Here is a 12,437-nt window from a genome sequence, read left to right as displayed (position 1 = left end):
TTTCCTATAATTGATTTCTAATTTCATAGCATTGTGGTCAGAACAGGTGCTTGATATGACTTCAGTTTTCTTAAATTTACCAAGGCTTGATTTGTGACCCAAGATATGATCTGCCCTGGAGAATATTCCATGAGCACTTGAGAAGGAAGTGTATTCTGCTGCTTTCGGATGGAATGTTCTATAAATATCAATTACATTTATCTGGTCTAATGTGTCATTTAAGGTTTGTGTTTCCTTATTAATTTTCTGTTTGGATAATCTGTCCAAACAGAAAATTGGTGTAAGTGGGGTGTTAAAGTCCCCCACTATTATTGTGTTACTGTCATTTTCCCCTTTTATGGCTGATAGCATTTGCCTTACATATTGAGGGGTCCTATACTGGGTACATATATATTTAGAATTGTTCTATCTTCTTCTTGGCTTGATCCCTTGATCATTATGTATTGTCCTTCCTTGTCTCTTGTAACTGTCTTTAAAGTCTACTTTGATATGAGTATTGCTACTCCAGCTTTCTTTTGATTTCCATTTGCATATCTTTTTCCATCTCCTTACTTTCAGTCTGTATGTGTCCTTAGGTCTGAAGTGGGTCTCTTGTAGGTAGCATATGTATGGGTCTTGTTTTTGTATGCATTCCACCACTCTATGTCTTTTGGTTGGAGCATTTTAATCCATTTACATTTGAGGTAATAATTGATTTAATTATTTTACATTTAAGGTAATTATTGATAATGATATGTACATTCCTATTTCCATTTTCTTAATTGTTTTGGGTTTGTTTTAATTGGTCTTTTTTCTTCCCTTCCTCATTTTTTCTCTTATGTTTTCTGCCTTGAGAAGCTCCTTTAGCATTTGTTGTAAAGCTGGTCTGGTGATGCTGAATTCTCTTAGCTTTTGCTTGTCTGTAAAGCTTTCGATTTCTCTGTCAAATCTGAATGAGGGCCTTGCTAGGTAGAGTATTCTTGGTTGTAGATGTTTCCCTTTCATCACGTTAAATATATCATGCCACTCCCTTCTGGCCTGCAGAGTTTCTGCCGAAAAATCAGCTGATAACCTTATAGGGATGCCTTTGTATATTATTTATTGCTTTTCCTTTGTTGCTTTTAAAATTTTTTCTTTGTATTTAATATTTGTTAGTTTGATTAATATTTGTCTTGCAGTGTTCCCCCTTGGGTTTATCCTGTACAGGTCTCTCTGCGCTTCCTGGACTTGGGTGACTGTTTCCCATGTTAGAGAAGTCATTCTTTGTTTTTTTGATATTGAGCTGTATGAGCTAGCTGTATATTTTGGAGATTAATCACTTGTCAGTCACATTGTTTGCAAATATTTTCTCCAATTCTACAGGTTGTCTTTTCATTTGGTGTATGGTTTCCTTTGCTGTGTAAAAGCATTTATTTAATTCAGTCTCATTTGTTTATTTTTATTTCCATTACTCTAGGAGACAGATCCAAAAAGATCTTGCTGTGATATATGTCAAACAGTGTCCTGCCTATATTTTCCACTAAGAGTTTTATAGTATGCGGTCTTACATTTAGGTCTTTAATCCATTTTGGGTTTGTTTTTGTACGTGATGTTAGAGAATGTTTTAATATCATTCTTTTACATGTAGCTGTCCAGTTTTCCCAGCACCACTTACTGAAGAGACTGTCTTTTCTCCATTGTATATTCTTGCCTCCTTTGTTGTAGATTAATTTACCATAGGTGTGTGGGTTTATTTCTGGGATTTTTATCCTGTTCCATTTGATCTGTATTTCTGTTTTTGTGTCAGTACCATACTGTTTTTATGACTGTAGCATTATAGTATAGTCTGAAGTCAGGGATCCTGATTCCTCCAGCTCCATTTTCTTTCTCAAGATTGCTTTGGCTATTTGGGGTCCTTTGTGTTTCCATACAAATTTTAACATTTTTTTGTCCTAGATCTGCAAAACATGCCATTGGTAACTTGATAGGTATTGCATCGAATCTGTAGATTACCTTGGGTAGTATAGGCATTTTAACAATATTGATTCTTCTAATCCAAGAACACAGTGTATCTTTCTGTGTGTGTCATCTTCAATTTCTTTCATCAGCATCTTATAGTTTTCAAAATACAGATGTTTTGCCTCCCTAGGTTGGTTTATTCCTAGCTATTTTATTCTTTTTGTTGCAGTAGTAAATGGGATAGTTTCCTTAATTTCTCTTTCTGATCTTTTGTTGTTAGAGCATAGGAATGCAAGAGATTTCTGTGTATTAATTTTGTATCCTGCAACTTTACTGAATTCATGGCTGAGCTCTAGTAGTTTTCTGGTAGCATCTTTAGGATTTTCTATGTATACTCTCATGTCCTCCCCGAACAGGGACAGCTTTACTTCTTCTTTACCAATTTGGATCCCTTTATTTCTTTTTCTTCTCATTGCCGTGGCTAGAACGTCCAAACTATGTTGAATAAAAGTACTGATAGTGGACATCCTTTTCTTGTTTCTGATCTTACAGGAAATGCTTTCAGCTTTTCACCTTTGCAAATGAGGTTAGCTGTGGGTTTGTCATATATGGCTTTTATTATGTTGAGATAGATTTCCTCTATGCCCCCTTTCTGGAGAGTTTTTTAATCATAAATGGATGGTGAATTTTATCAAAAGCTGTTTCTGCACCTACTGAGATGATCATATGGTTTTTATTTTTCAATTTGTTAATGTGGTATATCATACTGATTGATTTACGGATATCAAAGACTCCTCGCCTCCCTGATATAAATCCCAACCTGATCATGATTCTGTGATCCTTTTAATGTGTTGCTGGATTTGATTTGGTAGTATTTTGTTGAGTATTTTTTTGTCTTTGTTCATCACTTGTGTTGGCCTGTAATTTTCTTTTTTTGTGGTGCCTTTGTCTGGTTTTGGTATCAGGGTGATGGTAGCCTCATAGAATGAGTTTGGAAGTGTTCCTTCCTCTGCAATTTTTTGGAATAGTTTCAGAAGGATAGGTGTTAAATGTTTGCTAGAATTCTGTGAAGCCACCTGGTCTTGGACTTCTGTTCGTTGAGAATTTTTAAATCACAGTTTCAACTTCAGTGCTTGTGATTTGTCTGTTCATATTTTCCATTTCTTCCTGGTTCAGTTTTAGGAAATTGTACCTTTCTAAGAATTTGTCCATTTCTTCTAGGTGGTCCATTTTATTGGCATATAGTTATTTGTAGTAGTCTCTTCTGATCTTTTGTATTTCTGTGATGTCCATTGTAACTTCTCCTTTCTCATTTCTAATTTTATTGATTTGAGCCCTCCCTTTTTTCTTGGTGAGTCTAGCTAAAGGTTTATCAATTTTGTTTATCTTTTTAAAGAACCAGCTTCTATGTCATTGATTTTTTCTATTGTTTTCTTCATCTCTATTTCATTTATTTCTGCTCTGATCTTTATGATTTCTTTCTTTCTTCTAACTTTGGGTTTTGTTTTGTTCTTTCTCTAGTTGCTTCAAGTGTAAAGTTAGGTTGTTTGAGATTTTTCTTGTTTCCTGAGGTAGGACTGTATTCCTATAAACTTCCCTCTTAGAACTGCTTTGTCTGCCTCCCACAGGTTTTGGATTGTTGTGTTTTCATTTTTCATTTGCCTCTAGGTATTTATTTCCTCTTTGATTTCTTCAGTGATCCATTGGTTGTTTAGTACCATATTGTTCAGCCTCCACATGTTTGTGTTTTTTACAGCATTTTTCCTGTAATTGATTTTCTCATCTCATAGTGTTGTGGTCAGTAAAGATGCTTGATATGATTTCAGTTTTTGTAAATTTACCCAGGCTTGCTTTGTGGTCCAGCATGTGATCTATGCTGGAGAATGTTCCATGCCATGTGCACTTGAAAAGAATGTGTATCCTACTGCTCTTTTGATTGGCACACCCTATAAATAGCATTTAAGTCCTTCTGGGCTAATGTGTCATTTAAGGCCTGTGTTTCCTTATTGATTTTCTGTCTGGATGACTTGTTGTTAGAGCATAGGAATGCAAGAGATTTCTGTGTATTAATTTTGTATCCTGCAACTTTACTGAATTCATGGCTGAGCTCTAGTAGTTTTCTGGTAGCATCTTTAGGATTTTCTATGTATACTCTCATGTCCTCCCCGAACAGGGACAGCTTTACTTCTTCTTTACCAATTTGGATCCCTTTATTTCTTTTTCTTCTCATTGCCGTGGCTAGAACGTCCAAACTATGTTGAATAAAAGTACTGATAGTGGACATCCTTTTCTTGTTTCTGATCTTACAGGAAATGCTTTCAGCTTTTCACCTTTGCAAATGAGGTTAGCTGTGGGTTTGTCATATATGGCTTTTATTATGTTGAGATAGATTTCCTCTATGCCCCCTTTCTGGAGAGTTTTTTAATCATAAATGGATGGTGAATTTTATCAAAAGCTGTTTCTGCACCTACTGAGATGATCATATGGTTTTTATTTTTCAATTTGTTAATGTGGTATATCATACTGATTGATTTACGGATATCAAAGACTCCTCGCCTCCCTGATATAAATCCCAACCTGATCATGATTCTGTGATCCTTTTAATGTGTTGCTGGATTTGATTTGGTAGTATTTTGTTGAGTATTTTTTTGTCTTTGTTCATCACTTGTGTTGGCCTGTAATTTTCTTTTTTTGTGGTGCCTTTGTCTGGTTTTGGTATCAGGGTGATGGTAGCCTCATAGAATGAGTTTGGAAGTGTTCCTTCCTCTGCAATTTTTTGGAATAGTTTCAGAAGGATAGGTGTTAAATGTTTGCTAGAATTCTGTGAAGCCACCTGGTCTTGGACTTCTGTTCGTTGAGAATTTTTAAATCACAGTTTCAACTTCAGTGCTTGTGATTTGTCTGTTCATATTTTCCATTTCTTCCTGGTTCAGTTTTAGGAAATTGTACCTTTCTAAGAATTTGTCCATTTCTTCTAGGTGGTCCATTTTATTGGCATATAGTTATTTGTAGTAGTCTCTTCTGATCTTTTGTATTTCTGTGATGTCCATTGTAACTTCTCCTTTCTCATTTCTAATTTTATTGATTTGAGCCCTCCCTTTTTTCTTGGTGAGTCTAGCTAAAGGTTTATCAATTTTGTTTATCTTTTTAAAGAACCAGCTTCTATGTCATTGATTTTTTCTATTGTTTTCTTCATCTCTATTTCATTTATTTCTGCTCTGATCTTTATGATTTCTTTCTTTCTTCTAACTTTGGGTTTTGTTTTGTTCTTTCTCTAGTTGCTTCAAGTGTAAAGTTAGGTTGTTTGAGATTTTTCTTGTTTCCTGAGGTAGGACTGTATTCCTATAAACTTCCCTCTTAGAACTGCTTTGTCTGCCTCCCACAGGTTTTGGATTGTTGTGTTTTCATTTTTCATTTGCCTCTAGGTATTTATTTCCTCTTTGATTTCTTCAGTGATCCATTGGTTGTTTAGTACCATATTGTTCAGCCTCCACATGTTTGTGTTTTTTACAGCATTTTTCCTGTAATTGATTTTCTCATCTCATAGTGTTGTGGTCAGTAAAGATGCTTGATATGATTTCAGTTTTTGTAAATTTACCCAGGCTTGCTTTGTGGTCCAGCATGTGATCTATGCTGGAGAATGTTCCATGCCATGTGCACTTGAAAAGAATGTGTATCCTACTGCTCTTTTGATTGGCACACCCTATAAATAGCATTTAAGTCCTTCTGGGCTAATGTGTCATTTAAGGCCTGTGTTTCCTTATTGATTTTCTGTCTGGATGACCTGTCCATTGATGTAAGTGGGGTGTTAAAGTCTCCCACTGTTTTTGTGTTACTGTCAATTTCTCCTTTTATGTCTGTTAACGTTTTGCCTTGTACATTGAGGTGCTCCTGTGTTGGGTGCATATTACAGTTGTTCTGTCTTCTTCCTGGATTGATCCCTTGATCATTCTGTAGTGTCCTTCTTTGTCTCTTGTAACAGTATTTTAAAGTCTCTTTTGTCTGATATGAGTATTGCTATTGATTCCCATTTGTATGGAAAACCTTTTTCCATACCCTCACTTTCAGTTGTATGTATCTCTAGGTCTGACATGGGTCTCTTATAGACAGCATATATACTGGTCTTGTGTTTGCATCCATTCAGCCAATCTGTGTCTTTGTTTGGAGCAATTACTCTGCTTACATTTAAGGTAATTATCAGTATGTATGTCCTTCTTGCCATTATGTTTGTTGTTCTGGATTTGTTTTTGTAGGTCTTTTTTCTTCCTTTCCTCATTTGTTCTCTTGTGATTTGATGACTATTTTTATAGTGTTATGTTTGGATTTCTTTGTGTGTATTATCTATTATGGCTTTTTGGTTTGTGGTTACCATGAGGTTTTGATATACCTGTCTATACATGATTGTTTAAGTTTCTGATATCGTAATATCAAATGCATTTCAAATATCCTGCATTACTTTTCTATAGTTTCCTTCTCTCACAGTTACTGGTTTAGATATCATGTTCGTGTGTAGATGATTTCCTGTATGTTTGCCTTTACTGCTGAGCTTTCCCATTTCATAATGTTCTTGTTTTAGTTGTGGCCTTTTCTGCCGAGAGAAGTTCTTTTAGCATTTGTTGTAAAGCCGGTTTGGTGGTGCTGAATTCTTTTACTTTTGCTTGTCTGTGGAGCTTTTGATTTCTCCATCTAATTTGAACCGAGGGCCTTGCTCGGTAGAGTAATTTTCATTGTATGTTTTTCCCTTTCATCACTTTATATTGTGCCACTCCCTTCTGGCCTAGAGTTTCTGCTGAAAAATCAGCTGATACTCCTGCAGGGATTCCCTTGTATGTTATTTGTTGCTTTTTCCTTTTTTTTTTTAATATTTTTTCATTATATTTAATTTTTGTCAATTTGATTACTATTGTCTCACCATGTTCCTCCTTGGGTTAATCCTGTATGGGTCTGTGAATTTCCTGGACTTGGGTGACTGTTTCCTTTCCCATGTTTGGGAATTTTTCAGCTATTATCTCTTCAAGTATTATCTCAGGTCCTTTCTCTCCCTCTTCTCCTTCTGGGACCCCTCTAATGCAAATGTTGGTGTGTTTGACATTGTCCCAGAGGTTTCTTAAACTGTACTCATTTTATTCTTATTTTGTTCCATGGCAATAATTTCCACCACTCTGTCTTCCAGCTCACTGATTCATTCCTCTGCCTCATTTATTGTACTATTGATTCCTTCTAGTGTATTTTTCATTGCAGTTACTGTATTCTTCGATTCTGTTTGGTTGTTCTTTATACTTTCTAACTCTTTGCTAAAAACTTCTTGTAACTTCTCACTCTGTACATCATTCTTTTCCCAAGTTATTGGATCGTCTTTACCATTACTACTCTGAACTCTTTCTTGGGTAGACTGGTTATTGCTACTTCACTTAGTTGTTATTTTTATCTTGTTCCTTCATCTGGAACATATTCCTTTGCCATCTCATTTTAATTTCCTATTTGTGTTTTTATATATGTTGTAGTTTAGTTATGTTTCTTGACCTTGGAGAAGTGGCCCTCTATAGGGGATGTCCTGTATGTCCCAGCACTACACTCCCCTCTCGTCACCCAAGGGCCAGGGACCAGCTGGTCCCAGGGTAGTTCTGACCTGTTTTCAGACTCAGTTCCACAGGCTGCTGGATCATAGTTTTCTTGCTTCTGGTGTCTCCCCTCTGGTGGGTTAGTCCAGTCTAGATGCTTGTGCAGGCTTCCTGGCGGGGGCGAGGCCGGTGCCTTCCTTTGGTGGGTGGAGCCAGGTCTTGGCCCTCTTGTGGGCAGGGCCATGTCAAGGGGCGTGTCTAGAGGTGGCTGTGGGCTCAAGAAGTCTTTAGGCAGCCTGGCTGCTGGTGGGTGGGGCTGTGTTCCTGCCCTTTTGGTTTTTGGCCTGAGGTGTTCCAGCCCTGGAGCTGATAGGCAGTTGGGTGCAACCAGGTCTTAGTCAAAGGACCCAAGATGTCTGCCTCTAGCCAAAGTTCACGTAGGTCCCTGCTATGCCTGCCACCTCCCCAGGAGACCTTCCAAGACCAGCAGGTAATTCTGGCCCAGGCTCCTGTGGAGTCTCTGCTTTTGCCCTGGGTCTTGGTGTGCATCCTCCAAGAGTGAAGTCTCTGTTTCCCCCAATCCTGTGGAGCTCCTGCAGTTGAGCCCCACTGGCCTTCAAAGCCGATTGGCTCCTCCTCCCAATGCTGAACCCCTAGGCATGGTGTGGAGCTCAGAGCTCTCACTCCTGTGGGAAAACTTCTGTGATACAATTATTCTCCAGTTTGTGGTCCTCCCACCCAGGTGGTATGGGATTTGATTACATCATGAGAGTGCCCCTCCTACTATCTCATGGTTTCTTCTTTATGTCTTTGGAAATAGAATATCTTGTTTTGGAAGATTCCAGTCTTTTTAATTTTTTGATGTTCTCCTGAGAGCAAGGTCCTTCTGCTCTGCCATCTTGTCTCTGAATGTCCTATTTTTTAAGTCTCCTTTAAAAGAGAGATTGTATAGAATTCAGCATTCTTCAGCATGTTGATATTTGTTGAAGTAGCTTAAGCATTTTCCTAATCTTTGATATTTTGAAGCAATGAGATGGTAGAACCACGTTTGTAATCACAATCAAAAGTACTAATTGTGTCCTCTAATATGTATACTCACATAGAAGTTGAAATACACTTTTGAAACATTCAAATGCCATTCAAGACATTTGTCTGGTGCAGAACAAACACGAGGACATCTTAAAAAACATGCCATTTCCCATTCATATACACATATACATAAGTATATTCACAAATATACATGTAGTACAGACGTGTACACACACACACAGTAATTCTTTATTTGGCGTCTGAATACAGAAGTCCATATATCATTGCATGATGCAGAAGACAGCTGACAAAGAAATGTTTTTCAAGTTATAAGGTTCCTGGTGGTTCATTTCTTGGGGACTTTGAAGCAGTGCTTCAGCAATTAGGAGTTCTGGACACTAGACACTGGACTTCTCAAGGCCAACAGTGAAACATAATTAAATGGTTTTGGAAAAGCCTTCTGACGTAATTATGCTATCATATGTTTAAATTAGGAAAATCTGTAATGTATTCATGGACCCTCTGAACATATCTGACTTCCATATTTTTCCTTTCAGCTATTTATTTGTCAGTATCACATATGGCTGGCAGCAGACACAAGGGGTATCTTGGTACTCATACCTGGAAACCCTATGCTCAACATCATTGTCAGCACTTTCATATTTGTTTGTGTGGCACATGAAATTTCTCAGATCACTAATGATCTTGCACAGATTATTATTCCTAAAGATAACTCATCTCTGTTGAAAAGATTGGCATGTATAGCTGCATTTTTTTGTGGACTCCTCATCTTATCATCTGTTCAAGATAAATCAAGACATTAGGATACTAAAACCTTAAACTCTTCAGATTAACTTTGTGTCTACCTGGAGGAGAACAGCATCTATCTGAAGATACAAATGTATATGTAAATAAAAATTTGTGTGACAAGAAGATAGCTCAGTGACATCTGTTCAACATATGTGGTTGTATATTTTGGAAATGTACATATATGATGTGAAATACGGAAGAAAATTGAAGCAGAGTGCATTGTATAGGACTGCATGTGAAAAGTCTTTTCTACTGGATCTGTATTTCCTTTTATAAGTGATTTTAAGTTAACCTATGAAGGCAGGGAAATAATTACCTTTCCAGTAAAAAATACAGATAATTAGCTTAGTGACACCACTGAGTGTTTTGATATTTACTAAATTTGTGGTAATAAAATTGTATGCACCTGTATTCATCATGGAACTTCCTATTTCGTTGAAAACTTTCTTACTCAAGAAAGACTGCAATATTGTTTTCTTATATGTGCAATGATGTGGAATGACAAACAGTATGTCTTCTGTGTTCATGTTCTGATTGTTATGTTTCCTGACATGAGTTTTCTTCCTAACTATGGTTTTCAGGTATATAAGCCTAAAATCTTTGTACACTTTGTCTCAAAGTTGTTCTAGGCTCCATGACAGGGTTTTGTCATTGATACTGTTGTAGCTTTTTATAAAAAGGCCATTTTTTTCTTTCTAGTCCAAACATTCACCTGTTTCCTTTCTTTAAGCTATACCAGTGTAATACCAGTTACCCTGTGGATCCATTGAATATGCTTTCCCCCACCTAATTTTGTGTATTATTTCCAATGTTTGGAAGCTCTTTATAACCATTTTGGTATTTCCTATTACTCCCTCCTATTTTTAAAAAAATATTTATCAACCTAAACTTATGCAGTGTAGTAAAGATTCAAGTTATGTGTGAGATGTATAACCATAAGTAGAATTTTAAGTAAACCGGTCACCTTGGGCAATGTATGTTTTTGGTTTTGTTACAAGCTAACTGTTAGAGGTATAAATTTATTTATCTGTTGTACAGATTTGATTATAAATTTTAATGTTTGAAAGATTGCACTTGTTTGCTGTTACTGTGTATGGGGTAAAATATTTTTTGTTCACGGTATATGAAAATATGGAGTAATTTAAACAGTAAATAAACATTCTGTGGATGCTTATTTTTGTATTGTAAAGTATCAATTAAACTGTTTTTTTTTTAAAGCTGGATCCATTAATGATTGGTTCAAATGTCTAATTCATTTCCTCAACTTAAATTTACTTTTTCAATCTCTTAGCATATATGGGTAAGTCACTGTGACAATTAAAGAATAATTTAGTTATCAGTGCTTCAGAGGATAATCTGCTTTTCTGCCCATGAGTTAAAGCATTGTTTTATTAGTAATGTGCTCCGCAGTATGTGGGATCCTCCCGGACCAGGGCACGAACCCCCGTGTGCCCTGCATCGGCAGGCGGACTCTCAACCACTGCACCACCAGGGAAGCCCCCCGTGTTAAAGATTTTTAAAATGTATTTCTTTAGCACTGGATTTATGTGCTAGTGATATATTTCCATTAATTGAGGAATATTTCTCAAATAGATGTGTGGTCTTTCTTTTTCCTCTCTTCTTCTGCCCTTACTTAATCTTTTGACATTTCCCAGATAGACAATTGTAATGATTCATTGCTCTGCCTCCTAGACTGCAGACTTATAAGTAGAGAATAGTATAGTTATAAATCAAAAACTTCCAAGTACTGTGATCACATTATTCTTGCTGGTGTGGCTTGCCAGTGAGTAGAGTGCATTTTAATTTAGCTTGTAAGTTTTATCATCAGAGAAAGATTCCTCCTGATGAAACAATTGAAAAAGAAAGATGACCATTATTTGTTTTTTAAAGTACTTATGTCTTCTAATAGTGATAGCCAAGTAAAAAGTTTTTTCCTAAAACTTGGAACTGGTAAGCCCTATTTCTTCATCACGCGTTCTCATTTAATTTATATGTATAAAATAAAACAGTGGCACATAAAAATTAAAATCAAAATATGCATGTCATTAAAATATATTTGATTTTCTTAATGAGTCTTTATGGATAAGAGGTTATTGTGGTATTAGTTACCACAATGATAGCATCTACGGTATGTTTTAATATTTTTTCTGCATTGACTCACATAGTGATTATTTGCATTAATCATACCATTCTTCAGAAAGATATTTAACAGAATATTTAGATATGCTAAAATTTAGATAAAACCACAGATTCTCTAAAGCTCAAATTTTCTATAATATAAATCATGTTGAAAAATCTATCATCTGGCCCCAAAAGGTACTTGCTTGACTCACTCTAACCCAATCCTTCCCCGTTTCCCTTGTGAAACGGTCCCATTTTTATGGATAGCCAACATAGCATTAAAAATTCAGAGCCTTCACCTAAAACCATTCTCTGTACATATGAACTGGATCTTATTATTTGTTTTAGGTGCTGGTATAAGATAACATTTATATCCTACCATCCATTGTAAGATAAGTTAACCAGTTAAAATTTTAAAGATGGGTGATTATTATTTCACATGTTAGTGAGCATAGTAAGCTTTTAAGCTTGGTAAAATTAACTTTAATGATAAGCATGTCTGTGTTTGATTATGTGTATTTTTTACTACCTTGTAAAAATATGTATATAGGGCTTCCCTGGTGGCGCAGTGGTTGAGAGTCCGCCTGCCGATGCAGGGCACACGGGTTCGTGCCCCAGTCCGGGAAGATCCCACATGCCGTGGAGTGGCTGGGCCTGTGAGCAATGGCCGCTGAGCCTGCGCGTCCGGAGCCTGTGCTCCGCAACGGGAGAGGCCACAACAGTGAGAGGCCCGCATACCGCAAAAAAAAAAAAAAAGTATATAAACTATTAAGCCTAAACAAATAAACCATAGGACCTAGGGCAGAACCTTCATAAAACAGACTCAGTAAGAACAGTTTGTCAAAGAACATGCAATTTCTGCGAGAATGCCTCTCCCCCTTTAGATTGATAAGAGGGGAAGAGGCAGTCTAGTAAACTTGAGAGCCAAGTTGGAATTTTTATGTTGAACAATATTAAATCACTAATATGCTATCATTTTGACCTACAAAAATGGCAGTT

General features: G+C 36.5%; 1 protein-coding gene across 1 annotated transcript in view; it reads left to right on the top strand.

Moving 5' to 3' along the window:
• The window catches only part of CASD1 (CAS1 domain sialic acid O acetyltransferase 1), a 70,990-nt gene extending 60,499 nt beyond the window's left edge, over positions 1–10,491 (top strand). The window contains exon 18 of the mRNA XM_024767127.1: positions 9,065–10,491. Coding sequence (XP_024622895.1) covers positions 9,065–9,331 — 267 coding nt within the window. The 3' untranslated portion in view covers positions 9,332–10,491. The remainder of the gene's footprint in view (positions 1–9,064) is intronic.
• Positions 10,492–12,437: the final 1,946 nt, after the last annotated feature.

Source organism: Neophocaena asiaeorientalis, unplaced genomic scaffold, assembly GCF_003031525.2.
Source record: "Neophocaena asiaeorientalis asiaeorientalis breed wild unplaced genomic scaffold, Neophocaena_asiaeorientalis_V1.1 scaffold70, whole genome shotgun sequence".
Lineage (NCBI taxonomy): Eukaryota > Metazoa > Chordata > Mammalia > Artiodactyla > Phocoenidae > Neophocaena > Neophocaena asiaeorientalis.
The sequence above is the reverse complement of the archived record's forward strand: the minus strand, read 5'-3'. Positions and strand labels throughout refer to the sequence as shown.